The 23,375-nt window shown below is 48.8% G+C and overlaps 1 protein-coding gene across 8 annotated transcripts in view; it reads left to right on the forward strand.

Moving 5' to 3' along the window:
- Nucleotides 1-23,375, forward strand: part of LOC119174612 (uncharacterized) — a 612,314-nt gene that overhangs the window by 519,980 nt on the left and 68,959 nt on the right. For all 8 annotated transcript variants that reach the window (XM_075895367.1, XM_075895368.1, XM_075895369.1 and 5 more), the window contains one exon: nt 10,195-11,267. In XM_075895367.1, the coding sequence (XP_075751482.1) occupies nt 10,195-11,267 (1,073 nt within the window). The remainder of the gene's footprint in view (nt 1-10,194; nt 11,268-23,375) is intronic.

Raw genomic sequence — 23,375 nt, forward strand, 5'->3', positions numbered from 1 at the left:
ATTATTATTATTATTATTATTGTTGAGTTTATGCGTGGCTTTTTATGTATACTTCTATCGCTATCGGGCCTCGTTTTAATCGGAAAACATTCTATCTATATGTGTTGCATACCGCCTATGGTAAGCCAGAAATATTTTTCAAGGCGGTGGAAGGAAAGTGTGTATATATATATATATATGTGTGTGTGTGTGTGTTGTGTGTGTGTGTGTGTGTGTGTTGTGTGTGCGCGCACAATTTTAATATTCCTAGTTTAGTTTTTGAACCCCCCCCCCCTTCATTCCTCCTGGGTAGGACCACCTATATTTTGTAAGGTCGTGACGTTACATCGACTTGTATACGACATGGCGAAAGTGTATGTTGATGCCCCCGGAAATGAGCCGTATTGTGCTCGTCAACGTGTTCTTCTTTATATCACGCGCACACACACAAACGCACGGTCAGCACGTGTAGCTCACTTTGTATACGCGATAACGTCGCTGCGTGGAGTGAGCACTATATGTTGCTGTTGAAGCGTCATGCACGCAGCCAAGGATAGCCTGCACCATCCCTGATGACTCCTTACTCTTGCCGTCATGTAGTCAACAATAGCATTTCCTTGTCCAACACTAGCACTATCAATCATTCAGCCGTTAGTTAGCCGAGAATAAACAATTCTAAGTACCGCTAGTGTTCTGGTGATTGCGGTAGCTCAGTGTCAGCGCATCACAGTTCCCCGTTGAGCTGTCGAAACGGGGATGGGCCTGCATAAAGATATGCCCTCACTCACGCATAAAGTTAGATTCTACAGCAGGTGCATAGAAATCATCTCAGGCTGAGTGGGCCGCGGCCGCAGTATTTAGTCCCGCAAGCTGGGACCGGTCAAAAATTTAAAAAGAAAAGGTAGCGGGGGTCGGGGCGTTAGTTCATGTGCATTGTATGCTAGCATTACCATTTAAAAGAAAGCGTCTCCCACATTTAATATACGGGTGATTACTGATGAAAAATTCAGGGCCAGGACTGCATCCAACGGCATGTTAATACCAATCTTCAAAACGAGTCAAATGTGGACGCCGCTATTCTGAAATACTGTTTTCGTTTTACGGTTACGCTTAAACTCATGGTGGACAACATGAGGTGCCTCAAGAAAACGATGCTTTATACCTGTAACATGCTGCTCACGAGCGCAGTTATGATGAAAATAAAATTTTTAAAATACGGGAAAAACATAACCATATGCGGGCCGCACTCGAGAGGTTGGTGGGCTGCGTGTATGAGGCCCGTGCCCTGTCAGAATACCTATCGCTTCCATTTCAGGTTGCTCCCTCTTTGGTCACTCTTTATGAGCTCACCTGCATCGTGATAGCCTTACCTATATGTATTGTCCGTCCCTACCACATTTATTTCGACACGTGTCAATATTCCTGTGTTTTTTGTTTTTGTTTTTAAGCATTTACGCTATGTTTATATTTTGTCGATGGGACTGTGTAATTTTACCGCATTTTACCGTATTCATTCCTCTTATTTACATTTCACTTTTGTTAATTTTCGGTCGAGTAGAAATTTTATTTCCTTTAGTCGCGATTCATATAAAATAACACAGCATGTTTTTTTCGTTGTTTTGTATTTTGTGTATGTTACAACACGCGCCAGTCTTTCATTATCCGGCAATTGAGGGGAGTAATGGGGCGGGTGGGAGCATAGACACATCAACAATTACAATAAAAAAGATTATTTTCGCCTTCAAGTCGTTTTAGGCAAATACATTTTTTTTCTTCTTCCTTGTGCCCAAGGCAGACCCTAATTGTCATATCTTTGCGCGGCTTTAATATTGTATACTGAGCGTAACTACCCACACCTGAAACGCCGTGGTTTCAGAAATGTGGTTCGTCGAGCTATATAGTTGGTCTCACATATTCGTTCACCGTGAACTTATTTGCAGCGCAACACCAGAAAACACAGACAGGGAAGGAGCAAAAGAGAAAGAAAAGACGGTGCTGACTCACAACTGTCGTTTATTAGAGAGTTTTAGTACTGCGTACGCTGCGTACGTGGCGGCGTTGCGTACGTAAGGACGCCACGTTCTGCGTAGTGCGCATGCGCAGACTGCAACGCGCACGTATCGCGTTACGTACGCAGCCGCTACGTACGCACGCATGAGATGCGTGCGTGCGTACGTATGAGCTGATCGCGCCGCTCTCGAACAAGTTCGCGACAGCGCGAGACTTCGTTTTGCAAAATGGCGGCATCGAAGGCAAGCACCGACCGGCTCTGTGGCTTAAAATATGGCCATAATTTGGCTATAACACTTGGAATGGCTCACATTGGCTGTCAACAACACGTGCTTCTATTTTGATCTACCAGATGACGCAGCACGCTTCACGCTCGTTACGTACGCGGGTACTACGGCGTACTAAAAGCCGATTAGTGGCAAACGACGCCACGTAACGCAAGGCGCTTGCGTGATGCGTACGTAGCACCATTCCGCAGTACTAAAACTCTCTATTCAATTAACAACTGTTGTGAGTCAGCGCCGTCTTTTCTTTCTCTTTTGCTCCTTCCCTGTCTGTGTTTTCTGGTGTTGCGCTGTAAACAAGTTCGCGATGGGTCCTAACCAAGTGGCCCAACTTACCGTCTCATTGTCACATACCCGTGTCCACAGAAGAGGTAACATTCTCGCAACTGAGGATGCGACGCATCGCGAAACACTTCTCGTAGACATTACCCTTACCGCGCGTCAGTGAGCAAGTCCCGTGCCCCCCGGGCGTTCTTTCAGGTGCTTCTATTACTTTCGTTTCGTAGTCGAAGCGCGCGCATGCGTGCCTTTTTTCTCGTCGTGGTTCGCAGCGTCGTCGATGTGCACCGCTGGCTGTGCACCTCGCTGCTGTCGTTCTTCGAGCGTGGTTTCCTTTGTGCGCGCCGTGCGCACGAGTGGAGCGTCCTTTGTTTATGCCGAGGCCACGACCGCGCGGATCTCGAGGGCATATATGCTGTAATGCTATACTCCTGGGCTACGCGCATGTAGTGTCAACACACGCGGCAGGGTATGGGTCTTGCACCCCGCATAAAACTCACTGTCCGCCGTACACTGCTTGCAACTCCCTGGTGCAGTGGCTGTTTATTATTGTTTGATGTACATACACCGTCTACTCTTAAAGGCAGCACTCTAATAAGCACCCGTCATATTGCGGGCCCCGTAACTGGAAGTAGACGCGGAAACATTCTTCGTGCATGGCACTAGTCTGTCAAACGGAGTCGGAACAGTCAGCCAGCAGTAGTTTTATGCAAATCTAAGCAACTATTCATTTCCCAGACAGTGAAATCCGGACATGGTGCACACGGCGGTGTTCTCTTTAACAATCGGAACCCGTCTGTGCATGCTCAAATACACGAGAACACAAATGAAACTGGCATACGAAGCAAGTTGACAACTGCCACTGGATGATGCACCAGGTCTGCTTACTTGAGGCATATTAGAGTTCAATGCGAAGCATTCATGGTGAGCCGTGGCTTCATAAGATGTATTCGATTCGGCCTCAGCCTCTGCACGGGCACCTGCGTTTCCGTCTTTCTGTAGAGCTCGTGAGAAAGGGCGGATAGGGGAGGAGAGGCTGTTGAACCACATTACCAATTCAACTCATTTCGACAATGTTTTCGCCGTTCTGTTATATTTAAAGGACCTGTTGTTCTATCCGGGCGACTCAAGCCCCCCCTCCCCCTTCCTTCTAAAAAAATGCGTTAAGAAATGTACAATTTTGGGGAATCTCTCTTCGTGTCCCTTTACCTGTCGTCCTTCTCTCGGCTCCGTCTTTGAAACATGGAGTATAGCTCACTTTTATGCATATCATGTCGAGCGCGGTACTCATTACCAACAGGTGCGCAGGACTAAATGAACATTCTCATTCTCGAACGAACAAAAATTATAGGGAACGCATTTTCGGAAAAGTACAATGATTCTATCCATTCACATTCGCAAAATTGGGTCCTTCTTCCTTGCACCTCCTTTTCCAATCCTCCCTTCCAACAACCGCTTTCTTTTGTACGCAGTTTTCAGTGTTACACGTCTGTGCAGTGCAGCCAGAGGGGAAGAGACAACGAGCAGCTCCGCATCTTGGTAGAATTTCAGAACGGTGTAGCGTTGAGCCTAAGTGGTATCCGGAAAATGGACCTTCGCTGCGGCACACTCCAGATACACAGTGCGGAACTAAGGAGTCCACTCTCGACGGCGAGATAATACAATTTGTCACCGGAGATAGCGTGGACAGTTCTCCTAAAGCACGAGTGCGCGCAGCCGCAGCACGCCTAGCACAAATCAGAGAGAGAGAAGGTGGGAGGGAAAGAGTGAAAGAGGGGTTATACCCTGCTTGGTGTTCATAGAAAGAGACGGTCATAATCGAGTTACCCTTGGACAACACGAGGACGGACGGCTCTCTTTTCCTCTGCCACTCGTCGCGGTTCTATGCTTTGTTGCGTGCAGTCCATCACTCGCGCGTGAGTTCCGTGACTACAGGCGCCGGCCTGTGACCAGTCTCGCTAACGAGTAACGTCGGTGTTGTAACTGAAGCCAACAACTCTTGGCTAATCTGTAGCCCACATTTGCTTATCTTATTTTTGTTTTTCGCATTACAAGAACTCGTTGCTGCACTATAGTTTGTACATAACTTTCCAGTGTTTCCGTTTGTTCTAAAAAAAAAAACTCCGATTCTATTGCTCGGAACATAACGGAAGCCTTCTAGACCAGACAGAAAGACGAGTTGCGTGTAAGTGGCATATTCGTGTTTTTGCGCTTTTTGGTGTTTCAATGCAGCACTTTCTCGAAGGATGGCTATGCATGAAAAGTGGCAAAATGTAAATAAGGTAGGGTAGAGGTGTCAGTGCCTCTCTTCCGATCAGCAAGAGTCTGCCATTTAGGAAATACAGCGCCTCATTTTTCTCTGTCCTGCCCTACATCATTATCGAAAGAACAGCACCATTTTTCTACATTCCCGTTGGGAAGTGGTTCGATAGGACATACTCGAAGAACACTCGTGAGCTTGTCACATTAACCCACTTCAGAATAAGTAGCGGCTTGGCGCACGTGACTTGGTGTGTGCCTGTCACCCATCTTCCTCCTCCAATGTCACCGTCAGTGAGCTTTGGTCCTTACTTTTCCCCAATAACAGAATTTAATCTACCCATCTCGAATGGTGAGAAATGTTTTTAACAGGGGATTTGTTCTTGGCCGAGGTTTTCATGTTCGGGTTGGCCTCATCTTGGAGCGAGAGTGATGTTCGGCAGGAAGGGGAACTTTGCGCCGTGCTTGAGACTATAGGAGAGGGCGGATGATGTCAAGCGGTGAACCTTCGAGAAAGGCGCCGAGACGGGATGACGGCGAGGTGCAGTTGAGTGTAAGATACGTCGTTTCAGCGTCAACGTTCAGGAGTTGGCGCTTTTAAAGATCGCAAATATTTCTCATTCTGCCGATGAAGAAGCTGCCCGACGTGAGCGTCAGCGAGAACGGGTGTGCCATCGCTATGTTCGCGCTAGGAGGTAAATATTTAAAGTCACTGTAGCACTTAAATCAACTCTAAATTGTGCAGACAGAGCACATCAATCATTCGTGGTCACGTCACATATACCGAGATGACAAGCTTCGAGCGATTATTGAAAACCTACAATGGAATGACGATGTACATGTGCTGCGTTTGCCAGTGCTGAAAGCAGAAGGGTGACTGCGTTAATCGAGACTGTATTGAACACATATGTCCGAATAAACGCAACACCTCAATTATATAATACCAAAACTTTTAAACAGTATAGACGTGTTTTTTATGAAAATTGGGAAATTGTAATGGAAATTTATTCCATTTCGGGGCTAATGGTTCGTCAACACTTGTTTTGCGTGTCGTGCGAGGAGAAATGGACTTTGAGACAACGCGGTAACAACACACACGACGTTTATGACAGAACACGGAAAATAAACATAGAAAACACTGAGGCACAAAAGGTATACGTACAACCAACAGAGAGAACTAACTTGATTTTAAAAAAATGACGAATTAGTGTTCAAGTTGGAACGTTTGAAAACCTAAGAGCCAGATCGACGGTACGACAGACGCCGATGAGGTGCAGGGCAGGAGGCGGTGGAAAGGCGCTATGGAGTGGGCTCACTTGCCGATGTGCGACGCTCTCGTGGCGACTGCGCTTGGCGGCGTGGGTGCGACCACGGAGCAGTCAACCCGCATCGGAGACGCGATGCTCCATGCGTGTAAATGGCCAGCCCGTCCAGCGAACAGCTTGCGTCGAGACGCGATGCTCGGCGTAACCGTGACCATTAGCCAGGCCACGTACGTTGCTGTGCCGAACGTCTGACCACGGAGACGCCTCGCCTAGATCCACGATGCCCTCGGCAAGGAAGAGAACAGCAGGCCAGGCCGCGCCCCGAGATGCAGTACTCGTGCCGGCAACGTCACCCCAGCTGGTAGTTGGACGGCAGTAGCGTGGACAGCCGTGTTCCCTGGCCGGAACCTGGATCGCCTGCGTCCGACGCTTCGGCCCGCTGTCTCCCGTCTGCCGCTGCTCCGGCTCGTCCCCAACAACGAAGCTTACCGCCACGTAATGGTCACACGTGGCCCAATTGTGGCACGCCACCTCTATGGGCCACCACAGGTCATCAGCTGATTGGCTGACCTCACGCTCACCGTTGGCTCAAAACCACACGCGCCTTGCCCCGCACTTCCGTCGTTGTCGTCGTTTTCTTCACTCATCACAGAAATAATCCGAAACATGGGTCATGCAGTTTACAAAACGAACACGATGAAGTCGTGTCACCTGACCTGTTGCCCAAACTACGCCTCTTTAAGTCAGAAACTGTTCCATCGTCGCATTTTAAATAATGTCAATTAATTCTGCTTTTTTTTATGCGTGTGTGTTTGAGTTCGTTGATTGATGTGTGTGCTTTAACGTTCCAAAACCACTATATTATTATGAGAGGCGCCGTATTGGAGGGCTCCGGAAATTTCGACTACCTAGGGTTCTTCAACGTGCACGCAACGCTAGTTCAAAAAGCACGCGAAAACCGCGAGGCTTGCATAGGACGAGACGACAGCCGTGGGGCACATCGCGAAGGAGTCAACGGGGCCGTCATCGGGACTACTCTTTGCGAATTCACGGCGCATCGAGAATAACGATCGCGAGCTGCCTCATTCGATCGCGGTCGATGCAACGCGCCATCCTCTACCAAGTGACCAGGATGTGCGGGCTGCCTTGGAAGGTCGCCAAGGCCGCCACCGATGCAGTGGATCGACTAGGAGGAGCGTTTCGCGATTGCACAGGCACTGCACATATGTACGCGGGCTCGCACAGTAATCGCGGTTGAAGAGTGATGACTCGCAGAGCTTGTATAAAGTATCACCCGGCAAGGCGCGCCAGACGCCGCCGCCGCCGCCGCCGCCACCGCCTTCACAGGATAATGGCTGACCTAGCTGTGGCCACTTGCTTGTGCAGTATGTGTGCGTGCTGTATTTCCCCGCACTGTCGCTCGGCGGCGAGATGACATGCACCGATAACAGCGCCACCGCGGTGTCATGAAATGGTGTGCCCCCATATATCTCTCTTTTCCCCTTGAGCAGTATTGTCGCGCGAAGTTGAGACGGACGAAGCGGAGAGAATGCCGTGCAGACTTCGTACACTGGTATAGCTGTCGCCGTAAATGTGCGTAAAGCCTAAATTGGCTTACGGCGGTCGGTGGAAAATGTTTGAGAGAAAGCAACGTGTCGTTAAGCGGAGAGACAGAGAATTCCAAGTTTTTCCGATGGAGGCGGAAATGGTGTAGGCCCGTGTACTCAGATTTGGGTGCACGTTAAAGAACCCCAGGTGGTCGAAATTTCCGGAGCCCTCCACTACGGCGTCTCTCATAATCGTATGGTGGTTTTGGGACGTTAAACCACACAAATCAATCAATCAGAGAATTCCAAGTTGGTACGACACGTGTGACTCAGAAGTGAAGCATGTGGACGTCTATAGAGAAGAAAATTGAAATCGATGTCTGTTTATGTGTCACCCTGTATTACTGTAACTAAAAAGAATATCCTCGAACTGCAGGACGAGTCTACAACCTGGAGAGGAAACATCACATATGCGCACTAGATACGCAGCACCCGTGTGTTTGGACCTTGAAGTGACGCGTGGCGCAGCGGTGGCGTTCGTTGCCCTTGGAAACGGAACCGCCAGAGTTTAACCCTGTGAGGCTGCAATCCTGTCGGGCACCACTGCAAGCTTATACACGACCCGTCTTGTGAAAACGTGTTTTTCGTTGGATAAACGAGAGGGAAAGCTCGGAGCGATCGGTGCCCTTCGCGCATAAAATGTTAAAGGTCGGCGCAAGAATGAATCATCGTCGCTACACTGTCCGTTGTATAGACAGGAGCGCGCTTTAAGAAGATTAAGACGTAGCCGCGCGTGTGGCTTTGTGTTTGGCTTGCTTGAATCATGATCGTTCGAGAGAGAGCTCGGGATGTAACGCCGCTCTGACTTCGCCTCCATGGCGCTGTGTTTTATCTCTCTCATTCTTTGTTCCTTTGTTTGTTCTTTTAAATCCGGGGACAATAAACCTGTGACTGCGTTTTGTTGTTATTAGTTACGGGCATACGGGAGAGTACGAAGCAGATCGTCCATAACTGTTTGACAGCTCGGGTCCTACGAAAGCCTGTTGTCTAAAAAAATAATAATAAGCAAAACTGTGAGCGAATGTGGTGCCGCTGTTATCTCATTTCGTCCCGCTGATTAAGATTCAGCTCACGCTTCCTACTCACGAGCGGTGCATCTAAGCAAACGCGACTACAGCGAAGATCAAACGCGTAGGCTGTTGGGTCCTCGATGAAATATCGCGAATGCCTGCCGAAGGACAGGAATCGCTTGGTTTCCGAGATAACTAATTATGTAATGTGTAATTCGAGTTATGACGTATACGCGGGCTCGATATTGTAATGAGAAGTTCGTGAGCACATGGCACGACATACAGTCGCAATCTTGTTTGCAGCTTGTTGCGTGTGTGAAGCGGCCGCTATGGCGTATAACATTCGCAGGGGCAAGTGGTATCGTTAGTTATGTTGGATGCTATTATGCGTGATATAATTAAGCAAGGTACGCATGTTTCTTTCTTTTTTCTCCTCTGGCCTGTCGAATGACATAGCTGTTGCAGGATTATCTGGAGGCCTCTTGCGCTGTTATTTTCCTTTATTCTTGCTTGAGGTGACGTTAATAATAATTATGATGATGTACTTATGCTTCAATACCTTACCACTGGTTTATGCTCTCATGGTGATCCTATTGAAATTAGATTCCACACAGAGGATGCAAGCATCAATTGATCGAAACAGTTTATTATGGTGGCTCCATGGCCTCGCTCGTATGGGCCGAAGCTTATTCGAATTCAAATTGACGCGCTGTATACTTCGCCTGTGGCTACAGTTGTTCGTAGTTTCACGTCCGCAGTTTCATGTCGGTCACGTGTGCGGGGCTTTTGCGTGACTCGGCCTTGAAACGCCCGAATCCGCATAACAGCTAAGCACATTGCCAAGTTTCTGCGCAATATGCAAAGCCTGATATGTATGTCACTGCGAGGTCTTACATATATATCAAATTTATTTTATTTATTTATTTATTCACATTTCACCTACATCGCCGTGAGGCATTACGTAGGGGAGGTACACATAATAATTTGACTACATAGTTTTCAATCGAAACAATAGATTCAACAAATAAAACAGCACTCAAAATATTTTAAGAGAAAAAAAAAACACTCGAATATTGGTGAGTGAAAACAACGTCACAGTCATGCATTTGAAAACACGCACACGCTTCGAGACAGCAAACCATTCTTAGTGGCAGTGATATTGTAGGAGTTGTTACAATGAAGAAAAAAAGGATTCATTATCAGTTTCATTGACGAGATCATCCGGTAGACGGTTCCATTCCTGTATTGTTTTTACGAAAAAAGAACTACCGAAAGAGTGGGTTTTGTAACGGTATTCTAATATTTTTCGTGAATGGTCTTGACGATTAGAGACGTACGTTGGTGTGAACAGATAATTAAGAGGGTTAATGTCATTTGCATTATAATATATACGATGAAGAAATTTAAGAAAATACGTGTTATATTGCCATCTTCTATGACCAATCCAGATAGAGTGTTCAGCGTGGTTTCATCTCATGTTTCCTTTTATTGCTTCACGCAGGGAGCTCAAGGCCACGTCCGGTCAATGGATGCAGGACTTGTGCCGGCGGTCTAGCCGGCGCCGCAAGTTGAACGGACCTCCTGTCGCGGACGAGCTGGGCCGCGCCCTCCAATGCGCGCCGACACAACAGCGGCCTGACCATGCCGCCGGCCGAGCAGTCGAACACGCCACCTCTTCTCGATCTGCCGCCCCGACGAACCGCCAGCAACCGCAACGACAGAGCGCCCAAGGAAACAGCGCGGGCGACTCGAATACGCCTCCCATGACCAAGACGACGCCCTTGGCGTCTCCTAACGCGCAGCGCGCCCCGCAAGCGCGACTCTCCGGTTCGCACTCCACCGGCGTCCCGCGGCCCGACTCCCCGCAGTCCGCGACCGGACAGGACAGCCTGTCCTCGGACGTCTCGAGCGCCGCCGACTCTTCGGCCACGCCGTTTCCCGCCTCCTCCGCCAGCAAACCGACGTCCGAAGGCACTCCTCCCCTGTCTTCGACCGCCTGTCCGTCGCCCCCGGCGGGCGTCCGCTGGGCGCCACTGAGAGGACCCCTGAGGAACCCGATCCGCAAACTTCCTCGTCAGGGGTCATCCCTGTCGTCTTCTAGCGACAGCGCGTCCGCCGAAGGTGGCACTCCCGGTGGCCGACCTCTCCATCATCGTCAACCGGCACCGCCGTCGTCTTCGGCGACCACCACGGCCGCCGACGACTCCCCGCCGCCCGTGCCCTTTCCGCGCACCAAGCGGCAGAGCCCGCAGCGTCAGCTGCCGCCCCCGTCTTCGCCCAAGCTCCAGGAGAGCCCGTCACCTCCGACCCAGCAGAGGCAGCTTCTGGTGCCGGACTCGAAGCTCCCGCTGACGCCGTCGCTGTCGGCACCGGCGTCGCCGGCGTTCCGCGATCGGTCGCGCAGCGCGCTCACGGTCACGTACAGCAGTCCTCCGAGTGTCCAGGACGACGGCCGAGGACATACCCTGCCCGCGCGCAAGGCGACGGCGCCCGAGCTGACCGGTCTGGAGCGCGCCAAGGAGGTCGCCTTCCGCAGGGTGACCCTGGGAAGCGTTCGAATGGAGAGCACTACGGGTGAGTTCACTCGCGCTGGTCGGGCCCACCCTTTTTTTTGCGATACAAGGTCTCGGTGCACCCCGCTGATCTCGTTTACTTTTTTGCCTCGGAGGCGCTCTGCACTCATTCTTGTGGCTCGTGATCCTGCGTGGTTTCGCCGTCGCCCGCTTCAGATCGCGAGTGTTTTACCATAGCGCACTAGAGTTAAATCTGGCGCTAGTGTCTACGGGAGCAGTCGGAGCCGCAACGCATGGCGCTTCGGCGAGCATGGAAATGATGGGTCATTCATATATAATTCATGTATTCACAATTGATTCGTTCATTCGGCAGTGTGTGGTCTGCAGCCACTGTATCGAAAAATGGAGTTGGGAAAAAGTTCAGCCGTCCTACTGCACCACTTCGGCGTTTATTAAGCTGACCACTTCAGCTCGGCTTCACTGGGTTCACTAAGTCATTCTTTCATACGAAACAAAAGCCAAAAATACACTCAATGAGCAAAGCGCTAAGTTTGTTAGAAGGTGTAAGCATGAAGACTAGTGAACTCCATGTATTACCAATCATTCCCATGCTGACCGAATGATCTCAGCGACGACATTCCCTGTAGTAAAAACCGTAGGAAACTCCTTATATTGCGTCTTTTACAACTGGATGTTCAATCCCGAATGAAGTACTGTAGCTACGGCAAGCGCTGCTATCCGACCTCGGCTGCCGAGAAAACTTGAGGCTACATGGACTGTCTGGCCAGCCCCTCGTCTTTCCTTTTCCCTTCGCTCTGTCATTTCTGTAGGCAGTCTATATTAAGAGTTATCTGATGTTTCCTCAGTAACAGCCTATGTATGTCCATGCCGTTCAACGTTTCGACAAGGAGACTTGTGTTCGTGTAGACGCGACGAGGACACTTCCTCCCTTCGAAAACGTGGCCTTCAGCGACGCTGGCGTAGAGGAACAAGGGGGAGGGATTGACGTTCTAGTGAACGCATTAACACATGAACAAAACGCAGAAACTCTACATAATTCGTGTCGTTCGTGTTCTTGGTTTTCTACACTTTTATTTAGTGAGTCATCGCGCTTTAGAAGTCCATTTCTCAGATAATACGTCGGGGGAAGAGTAGCGGGTGAAGGGGGGGGGGGGGCAGTGGGAAATTTAGCAAGGGTCATTTCTTTGAGCGTAGCTAAATCTAGGTATTTATGTAAAGATAGAAATAGTATTTAGAAGGTATCGTTGTGAGCTGTTCAGCATGTCAGACTAGGACACGTGCTTAACATTGGGGGACGCTAAATTGACGTGTCAGCAGACTGCCCAAGTCTTCTTGAAGGGACGTTCCCCGGATCGCGTTGCGTTCTACAACGCAAAGAACGTACATGATGCGCCGCACATATTGCACGGGATGACATTTAGACGCGATGAATATTATACTTCTTACGGCGTAGATAATGATCTTTTCAGTGGTTAAAAAACATGTTTTAGTAAGCACCAGCGATATAGGTCAAGAACACGTTCCTCAGAAGCCAGGCCCTGCGCTTTTACTCCCGCGCACGATCCTCCTCTCCCGGCCGTGTGTAGTCGTGCACCCACGTTACTTTCTCGTATGGCTTCTCGCTGCCAACCCCCAAACACACGCCCTGTACATTTTCTGTACGCGAATGTACACCTGTCGTGATTGTGTTGGCCGCCTCATGCATATGTGGTCGCTTCGTTTTCAGTGCGTGACCCGTCGTGCACCTGTTTTCGTTTTCGACCCCCGTGACGTCCATTCCTTCCCACCCGTTCTATTCTCTCTCTCTCTTACTCTCTTGCTCTTTTTCCGAAGCTCTTCGACGCGTTAAATGTTATACCTTTCTCTGCTCGTGCCACGAAGCCGTTGTCCTTATCTCAGCGCGTTTGTGCGTCGCGCATATTACTTGCTTTAGTGTGTGTGTGTGTGTGTGTGTGTGTGTGTGTGTGTGTGTGTGTGTGTGTGTGTGTGTGTGTGTGTGTGTGTGTGTGTGTGTGTGTGTGTGTGTGTGTGTGTGTGTGTGTGTGTGTGTGTGTGTGTGTGTGTGTGTGTGTGTGTGTGTGTGCGCGTGTCAGGCATATTCTTTGCCGGGCCCGAAAATAATCGATCGCTAATCATTCATTAATGCTAGAAACAATCAAGCTGTGACTGAGAAAACGGAACGAAGCTATTTGAAAGCGCGCACAAGCGAGACGGTGTATAGAGCAGTACGAAAACAAGCGCAGACCTTTAGGCGTTTCCTTATTCGCAGGACAGATGTATACCGAGAGATCAACCAGAAGTAACTATAGCTTAGTGCTTGCGTTTTAAAACTACTAAATGAGGGGGAGTGGTCGGTACGTTTGTTCGGGGGAGGAGGGAAGCAGTGTGGTTTTTTTTTTTTTTGGCTATGAGCTCATTTACTGACCTCGAATCATTTTCCCAGTGTCAAGGTGGTCGTAATGATTCTTTTTGATTGCTTTTGCCTCGAGGATATCCACCGGGAAACAATGATTGAGTAGAAACCAGGGCCCCATTAAGAAAGAAAGAAAGAAAGAAAGAAAGAAAGAAAGAAAGAAAGAAAAAAAGAAAGAAAGAAATAAAGAAAGAAAGAAAGAAAGAAAGAAAGAAAGAAAAAGAAACCACGAGTTCCGTTCAGTCTTACCATTACCATAAACGCAATAAACCAGAAGTAGTACGTGAGATAGAACAAAAGCAGACGATGCTTTCTGTGGCGTCAAAGATTTTAGCAGTCTTCGCCCGGAGTTTGACACCATGTTTGTCGATGCATAAGAATGGCGCTTTTTTTATTTATTTATTCTTTTTTTAACCAGACTCAGCCTGTCAACTGGTGCGGCATTTTGTTAGGGGCGAGGTACCGCACAATGTCTGTCGGTACCCCGGCGGGCTCACTCAGCCTCGAAAATGTGTTCGCGTACCCGTGTAACGGTAGTAGAACATGATCTTCGAGGCTATACCCGTTCTTAGATTTCGTCTACACACGGACGTCGGATGCATCGTTTCCGTGTTCGTTCGACGCGAGCATCCAATACGAGGACCGACAACAGCTCGCAGACTTCATTCTCCGACTCTTCGCTGAAGTGCTACAGATAAGAGGCGCCGCGTTCAAGAAGGAGTTGCTCAACGCACACAGGTGTGCATTTAGCACTGAAATATCGCACTTGGGTGTATACTTCCTTCAGTCACGGCGTGCACAATTGTGCACGTGGGTGATACCGCGCAGCTATAGACGCAAAGCGGAAGTACATGTATATACTGCGTGTGCTGAACAGAAAATATCGCAATACATGTCTCCCTGTGTCGTCCCACTGGCAATAGGCGAAAGTGTAGCACCAGAAAAAACGTGGAATTGTTTGTGTTCGTATTCTTGGTATAATTGTGAATTATACGCCTGAAAAGCGGGGCTCCCGGTCCAACGTACACCGCGTTTCACTGCACGTAAATTTTAGTGTCTGATAAGTATACTAATTGCACTTTCGTGTTTATTCGTACGTACAGTTCGCGGTTGCTAAGTGTTTGAAACAATCACCGAGAAATATTCGAGAACTACTTATCGACTTTCTCCGTAGTCTTCGGTATAGGCACAAAGCCTGTCGAATACGGAGGGGAAGGCCAGAAACTATAACCAGTCCGTGCTGACCTTGCATCTTTTTGTCTGGAAATGCGTACTTTGTAATCTTTTAGCGTCATCACGAACTAACTCGCGAAGCAACGGGTTTCATTGAAGTATTCGGTGCTTTCGAATGACGTCTATCGATTCGAAGAATCGAATCCAACGCGACAGTAGTATTCGATTCGATCGTTCATTCGCAACGTTCCGAACCCATTCGCACGCACGCTGCCTCGGTATGTCCTTCTTCCCCTTCCTTGGCCTCTTGTGGTGCTCCACTGATGCAGGCACGTAGGGCACGCCTACACCCTCCCCTTTTCACCTTCTCTCCGCCTTCTTTAGTCGCGAATCGATTCGGATCGCACGATTCCCGATCATGCCGGCCAACCGCCATCATCATCATCCGGTGTAATCGCCCGCGCGCGCGATTCGCAGCTCTCGCAGGGCGTGCAAAAAACTGCGATGCCGCAACCGCGCGGGGTGTAAAAACCGTCGTGATATAGCCGCTGTGTGCATACGGGCGTTTCAAGTGGATAAGGTGTATGCGCGAAGGGGGAGTAACGTGGGTGCGCCAGCTGCAAGTGTTGCATACGCGGGCACACACGTTACACGCGCGATTCGTATTGAACGGCGCCGTGCCTCGGCTTCTGGAGCGTGTACGCGCCCCCGTACACGGCTGCTCGTATGTAGTTATACGCCCTCTCCAGAGCCCTTGCCCGAGCGTCTCGGCGAGAAGTCTTGTCTTTCTTTCTTTCTTTCTTTCTTTCTTTCTTTCTTTCTTTCTTTCTTTCTTTCTTTCTTTCCTTCTTTCTTTCTTTCTTTCTTTCTTTCTTTCTTTCTTTTCTTTTCTTTTCTCTCAGTGCAGCCGCCTCGTTCACACGCAGCGTGGCGGAAAATCAGGACATGTAGGCCGGCGCGAGGAATGGAAAAGCCATATTGCTCCCCGCAAAGATACGTGCTCCTCGGCACACAGTGGTCTCTCTCGACGCTCCTTGCAGTAGTTATAAGTGTAACGGGCTCGCTGCGTCGCGCACTCGTCACACCTAGTCCGGTGCAGTGCGGTGATGTGCAGAGGAACGCATCAGCCAATCTGTTCGCAGACAACCTATAGCGTTGTGTGGAGATGTGAAAAGGTCATCGGGCTGCTCACGTGTACTAGAACGTAGATAAAGTACAGGGAAGACGTTGAATATCAGCGTGACATTTATTGGGTAAAAAGAAAAAAAAGTCGTACATAGAGGGAATCGTACCACGATTCCCGCTAGCGCAGTTAGTTTCGTTTGCGATACTGAGCTTACATGCTTGCATGTACGATTTTATACCTACCAGATAAATTTGTTTCACAGACTCGTTTGTATTGTGTAGTGGGTATGCGTGTCCGTGCTCTCTCTCCCTCTCTCTCTGTACGAGTGTGTGTGTGTGTGTGTGTGTGTGTGTGTGTGTGTGTGTGTGTGTGTGTGTGTGTGTGTGTGTGTGTGTGTGTGTGTGTGTGTTCGCAACGAGTAAACCGTTCAGCTGAGTTCCTATCTTGGAGTCTCCGTTCAACTGGCATCGCGTGCACGGATGCGAATCGCTTGCAGTCATTCGGTTTTCAGAGTGTATCGTTGTCTTTTCTGATTGGTCAAAGTGATCTGTGGCGTGATTTCGCTTCACTGCACGCATTTAGTGAAATCGAGTGCAGACGGGACAGCTATCTATTACTTCTTTTCCTCTTTCGTTTCTTTTCGCCACCTTCTTAGTTACATACATTGGCCGGAGGGGGAGCGAGAGAAATGAGTTCTGTGTATAGTGACGCGTCGAGCGTGGGAGCATGGTTTGAGACTCCTCACTTGGCCTCATTCGAGTACCTCACTTCTCGCTTCGTCATAACGTCGCGATGTCGCAAGGGTCCGTGTTTTTGGCCGCCACGGACGGCACTCGAACCCACGACCTTCGGGTCATCAGCCGAGAACCATAACCACTAAACCACCGCCACCGTGGCGAGTAAGCGATGCAAAAGATCGTGTCATGGAGTCACCGTATGATGTTGTTATGACGTCTTAGGCTGTCAATGTATGTGACGTCATCACACTACATCATCGGTTCGAATGATTTAAGAAGCACTGAAAAATGACGTGAGGCGCACTAAGTGTTTCATTCCGCAAAGGTGTAAAACCAGTGTGGTACCACCTTATTTCATACACCAGGTGCAACACCGTGGATGCAACGCTTTGGGAAAAAAGTTTGGTCAACATTATGCATTACTCCGCGCGTCTCGCGCTTGTGCGAGACGATCACGAACTCGCACGCCCAGCATCGCGAAAGGCTACAAAAATAAAACGTCAAGAAATGTGAACAACAACACGCTAAGTTTGTCTAGAACAACTTATAGACAGCTGTGTAAACGCGGCATCTTTATCCCCGACGCACAAAGCATCTTCATTTATTACTCAGCACAAAGGGGAAAAGAAACCAGATATTAGATGGACAAATCATCGTCATTTAGTACTCAGCACAAAGGGGAAAAGAAACCAGATATTAGATGGGCAAATCATCGTACTATTTTTTAGTGCGAACGCATTCATTGCAAGAAGTCTCGCTAGCCTCCACAGCGTTGCACATGATGTATGAAACCAAGTGCAGGCGTGTAGACCAAATGATTTCTCTTCAGGGGTTTCTCGTTTTGCGCTTTTATTTATTTTTTATTTTTATTTTACACCACCCGAGCGATTCTTTCGCTGCTCCTTCCTCGTCCCGCACCAACTTGCGGCAGCTGCAGCGTAAGCCGCGCCATATTTAGCCACTCTGTGAGATAAGACGCTCTGGCCTGGCGATAAAGCTCGGTGGCTACTGCATCCGCGTTCGGTGCTTTCGAGAGCCAGCCAGCGCGCACGCTGCCACAGCCGGCATGCGACTCCTGCAAATCTCGCCTGGGCGCGCGCTGCATTGCAATGCCGTCCAGCGTTAAGTAATTTCCTCGCGTAACTCGCGCGCCCAGCGATCGCATTGATTGGGAGGCCGTCTTCAGACTCGGCTCTGTGGCATATACGCGGAGTGCAAGCAGGGCTGCAGCTTCGCTTTTTTTAAAGCCCGGAGGAGACGGTGTCTCTATATATGGAGGAACTTGCGAAATCGGAGGCCACCGTTTTATTGCGGCTGTTCGTTTCGTGCAGGGCATGCTAAAACGTGCGGGGTGGTGTCTCGCAAAGTTGTTTCTCTCTCTCTCTCTCTTTCTCTCTCGCGATTTAGAAGTGCCGCGTTCCGGTGAAACAAGACGGCTGCGCGTCGAAAGGTTTACACAAGATCCGCATGCTTGAGGTGCGTTTGCACTGTCGACCACGAAAGAGAGAGAGGGTTGGGACGGGCCTAAACATGTTCACCATGCGAATTTAGCTGTGGAACTGCTGCATGCGATTAATCCTGACACACCTGGAAGAGACTGCAAATTTTCTCAATTACCGAACACATTTCTACCGCGTGGTACTGTAACGAGCCTACATAAACAACGTCTATACAATAGTTCACAGAGTATCAGGAGTAAGGCTCTGCTGACAAGCTAAACTCCCGAGGGCCAGCTACAACTCATGAGCAGCGTATAGACTATCAGTTCTAGCCCACACTTTCTTCGGCGGAGTTGGCGGTTCACCTTCGGGAGTAAGCATCCTGGTCAGTGAACTGAAGTTTGATTCTCTCTGTAATGGCTTATTAACTGCGTTAATACTAGGTTCGCATAGAGATAGAGAGAGAGGCAGCGTGTGCCCACGTATACTGTCGTTCCCTTTCTCTGTCGCCCTTGACTTGGCGCAGTTGACCCGTCACGGAATGAAGGTCAACCAACTATAGCCTAACTCGGTGGTCCATGCCGATACTCTATCTCTAGCTTTTGAGAAGCGTCTTCAGTCTGCAATCGAGGCTGGACCAAGATTGTTAAATTAAGGGCGCATACCAAAACAGACGTCTATAGTATGCATTGCGGTCGTGGTAGTGGTATAGTGGTCCTAAGATATACTGATTTCAAGCACTCTCAGTACTGTTGCTTCTCAGGAGAAAATCGCGATTTGTTACATTAGAAACCTCTGCGTGCATACTTATGGCGGGCATGCCTTACTTTGCCTTCGCGCGCGCGCGCGCGCGCGCGCGTGTGTGTGTGTGTGTGTGTGTGTGTGTGTGTGTGTGTGTGTGTGTGTGTGTGTGTGTGTGTGTGTGTGTGTGTGTGTGTGTGTGTGTGTGTGTGTGTGTGTGTGTGTGTGTGTGTGTGTGTGTGTGTGTGTGTGTGTACTGCATCTTGCGCAAATTTTCTGCATTGTGCTCGTTTCTTGTGCTGCCTAAGGCCTCACATATAGGCAAGCAGTGCAGCAGAACAAAATTAATAATAATAATAATAATAATAATAATAATAATAATAATAATAATAATAATAATAATAATAATAAACATTGAGCTTACTTTCTGTCGCTCTCTAAAAAAAAGAGCTTCTCCCGTCGAGAGAATCGTTCCGTCATAAGTGGATTTGAAAACATAACTATGCAGGCCTCCAAAACATTTATATTCGCACGGGACCATTTTATTTGCACCAAATGCATGTTCTCTGTCTGTGTACGAATGAGTGTTTTGCTATCAGTCCTACGTAAAATAATAAAGCACTTCTTGTTTCGTATACGAAGGGCCAACTACGTTTTTTTTTTTTTTTTGTTCGTTCCTGTTACTCCTGTTCTCTTGGCCACTACGAACACTCTTTAGCTTCTGAAACGCACATTCTCTCCGAACAACAACAACAAAAAAAAGACGTAGGTGAAACGAGTCACGTGGAAGAACCTACTACTGGATGTCTTTCTTTAGCGGCCGTGTGTCGTTGGAACGGGTCTTTATATTCAGCTATAGTGGCACACACGCGCCATTCTTTGCGTCCCGTGGAAGCCCTGCTTCCCTTGGCTTCGGCTCAAATCGGGCGTCACTCGGTGTATATCCGGGCAAACATTTTGTCGCCGTGACACCACAAAAGCCGCCTAATGGTTCCTCGCGTATACATACAACAAGCGCCAGTGACAATGGCGACAAAGGACCCGTGCAAAAAAAAAATACTGAAACAGAAATAATGCTTATCTCGCTCGCGTCGCGACAAGGGCAACAGAAAAGGCACGCAGCGCCTCGCGCGAACGCCCACAATGCCTGAAGGCGCAGCGTCTGGCTGGCCGGACAAGGTTACGCAAACGTTGACGACAACGAGCGGACGACTCTCTCTGGCCGCTCGCGAATGAACAGCGTGCGTTTTGTTTGAGGCTGGCCGGCTCCTTTGCAACGAACGGACGTTCCCCGTGTATACAAACGCGCGAGGAATACACGTCTCCGGTCTCATTAACGTCTCATTCACGCTGCCCAGCTGACCGCATCGGGTGCAACGAACGTTGTGTTTTGGTTTCCGCGAAGAAAAGGACAGAAAGCAACGGCGCGGGCTTTGTGAGTTACGTCGCGGCTTGGTGCTCGAGAAACTTGCGACGACGCTGGCTGTAGGGGCGGATGGTTATGCAAGTTCTTGCGGCGTGTAATCGGGAGGGGGGGGGGGTGACTTGTGAATGTGTAAGTGCGCGAGGAAATGTATGATTCAGTCGGTGTGAGCGTGGCACCTCGATTTCTGAATGGGGAGGATTCGTTGATACGCTTGTGCAAGGTCCCGCGAGACATTGGCGTATCACGTGAACGGAGGATGCGGTGAGTGGGCATGTGGAAAGAAGTCGTCCAAGGGCTTTGCTGCTGGCATGAGATTGGTCGCGTTCTAGCACGCGAAAGGGCAAATAAATGGAGTTAGTGAGTGAGTGAGGGAGGGAGTTTTTACGTGCGGCAAGGCAGATATTATATAGAACGGCGTGGTAAACAGGTGAGTATTTGCAAAGCCATTTAGCCGTGAAACATGAAGCACAGTTGCCCTCCCGATAAAAGAACTTAACAAACAAGTTTTGCGAAAACCTGCAAGGTGGCGGAAATGTTAGGAAAGGGATAATTGACATTTACCCGTTTCTGACCCGAAACAGCGGAGGAACACATACAGATCTATCAGTGCAAAAAACAAGTTCCTTAGTCGAAGAAAGATTTGTCCTAGTCCGAGAATCGAACGCGTGCCCAAAGCCTGGTTCTTATCCTAAAAGAGCTGCCCCGCCGCGGTGGTCTAGTGGCTAAGGTACTCGGCTGCTGACCCGCAGGTCACGGAATCGAATCCCGGCTGCGGCGGCTGCATTTCCGATAAAGGCGGAAATGCTGTAGGCCCGTGTGCTCAGATTTGGGTGCACGTTAAAGAACCCCAGGTGGTCGAAATTTTCGGAGCCCTCCACTGCAGCGTCTCTCATAATCACATGGTAATTTTGGGACGTTAAACCCCACAAATCAATCTATCTATCTATCCTAAGAGAGCTGCGTTATCGCGGTTATAGTTACCCGTAAATTTAATTTCCAGGGGTCTTTGCTGCCATTTCCAACTTGCCAAGTGGTGTCGATTAGTGATTCGCGAGGTGCGATGTACCAAGTCCTTTTTGACCTCGCTTAATTACTCGTCCACTTAGTTTCCCCTGCACTTTTCCAACCGTGACGTAACAGCTAACTGTAATGCCTTGTCTTCGGCTAAAGTAACACGACAGTCTTCCCGGTTCTCCGCAGTGTCTGTATCTTTTTCTCTTTTTTTTCCTATGCTTACTGTCGCTTTCTCCTTCTCTTCTTGGCCGTCTTTACACGCTCTTATTGTTCGTGCGCTCGCTAAACGGCGACGCGAAAGTGGTAGCCGTGGAGGTAACCTCGCGTTGCGTCAGTTCACGCGCGCGACGCTCTCTTTATAAAGAGACACTACAGACACGCAACGGGCAACGGCCCTCGAGATTATGGCGTGAAAACGGCGAGCCCCCCTCCATTGTTTCGTTTTCAGCCTACAGTCTCTATACCCAGCTTTTAATTTTTTTTTACACGTCTGTTTCGCAGTCAGTGAGCTCGGCGCACGTCTTCTGGATTTTCTCTTTCTTAAGTTCGCTTCCTTTTCTTTTTGATTCAGCTTTTCTTTTGTCTACCCTGCGTTGTTATCGTCGTTGTAGTAGTAATAGTAGTCGTCATCGTCGTGGTAGTTGGAGTAGTAATAGTTCTTGTTGTTTTGTAGTAGTAATAGTAGTAGTAGCAGTATTGTTAATAGTACTAGTAGTGCACTAGAAGTTGTAGTAGGGCAGTAGTAGTAGTAGTAGTAATGTAGTAGTAGTGGTAGTAGCAGTATTGGTAATAGTACTAGTAGTACACTAGAAGTTGTAGTAGGGCAGTAGTAGTAATAGTAGTAGTGTAGTAGTGGTAGTAGTAGTAGTAGCGGCAGCAGCAGTAGTAGGCGTCACGCAAATTAGGTCACCCGAAGACGTCGTGAAAATAAATAAATAAAACTAAATAAAACGATGAGAATGCTTACAGCGTCGTAATATGTCGGTTTTCGCGTCGTGGAACTGACTTTTTTTTTTCTTTGCACCTTGTCGCTCTTTCTGTTCCTCTTCATTCCCCCCCCCCTCCTTTTTTTTACTTTTTTTTAATACTTTAAGTCAGGCACCCGCTGTACGACGCCTTCTACAGTTCTAGGTCTGTGGAACAGCCAACGTCTGTCGCTCGCTTGGTCGCATATAGAAGCCTCATAGCTGGCAGGCAACCGTGGCCTTTTCGTCGAGGCGACACGACAGGTCACGCGTTGTATACTTTTCTTCGCGCAGAAGGTTTCCACTTTTGCTGCATGCGCGAATGCTCTCAAAGCACTCGTATCTCAAGGGCTGTTTCCTTGGCCCCTCACCCAACCCTCCTCTCGAACCGGTCGCTGCGTGCTGTGACGTGCCGGAGCATCCATGAAGTTTATCTTTCGACGCGTTGCGTGTATCTGGGGCGCGTACTGTATACGTGCGTGTGTGATGGTAATCCAACTCTGAGGGCGAATGCTCCAGTGCAGTTTCGCTTGTGAAATAGAATGATGAATCACGTACATACATACACACACACACACACATACATACATACATACATACATACATACATACATACATACATACATACATACATACATACATACACTGATGAGCGATTCCTCCACGTCATCTTGTTAAACTCTGCGCCATGTGACGACGCCACCAACGTAGGAGATCATGCCTTCGTCTCCGGTTATTTAGAGAGAGAGAACGAAATCTTAAGAAAACGTATACATTCGCGCACGCACCTGAACGTAAACGCTAGCCCAGTGGGCTAGCGTTTACTTCAAGCAGTGTATGAGAATGATGGAGAGGGTACCGAAAACAATTGAAATTCACATATTGCATTATTATAACGTGTCTTTTTTTTTCACTTCTGTCGCCTCTTACGTGACCTGCGCGTCCCCTAGCTTCACAGTGACTTCCAAAGCATATAGTCTTTTGTATTGTTTCCTTTTTATTGGTTATTATTGTTCTGACAGATTAGTAGATAAGCCTGTTGCCGAACGAATTCGTTTACTCTTTCGCGCGTGCGATTCATCCATCCTTGGTTGCTCCGTTTCTGCCGCATGAT

The sequence above is a fragment of the Rhipicephalus microplus genome, chromosome 5, assembly GCF_043290135.1.
Source record: "Rhipicephalus microplus isolate Deutch F79 chromosome 5, USDA_Rmic, whole genome shotgun sequence".
NCBI lineage: Eukaryota > Metazoa > Arthropoda > Arachnida > Ixodida > Ixodidae > Rhipicephalus > Rhipicephalus microplus.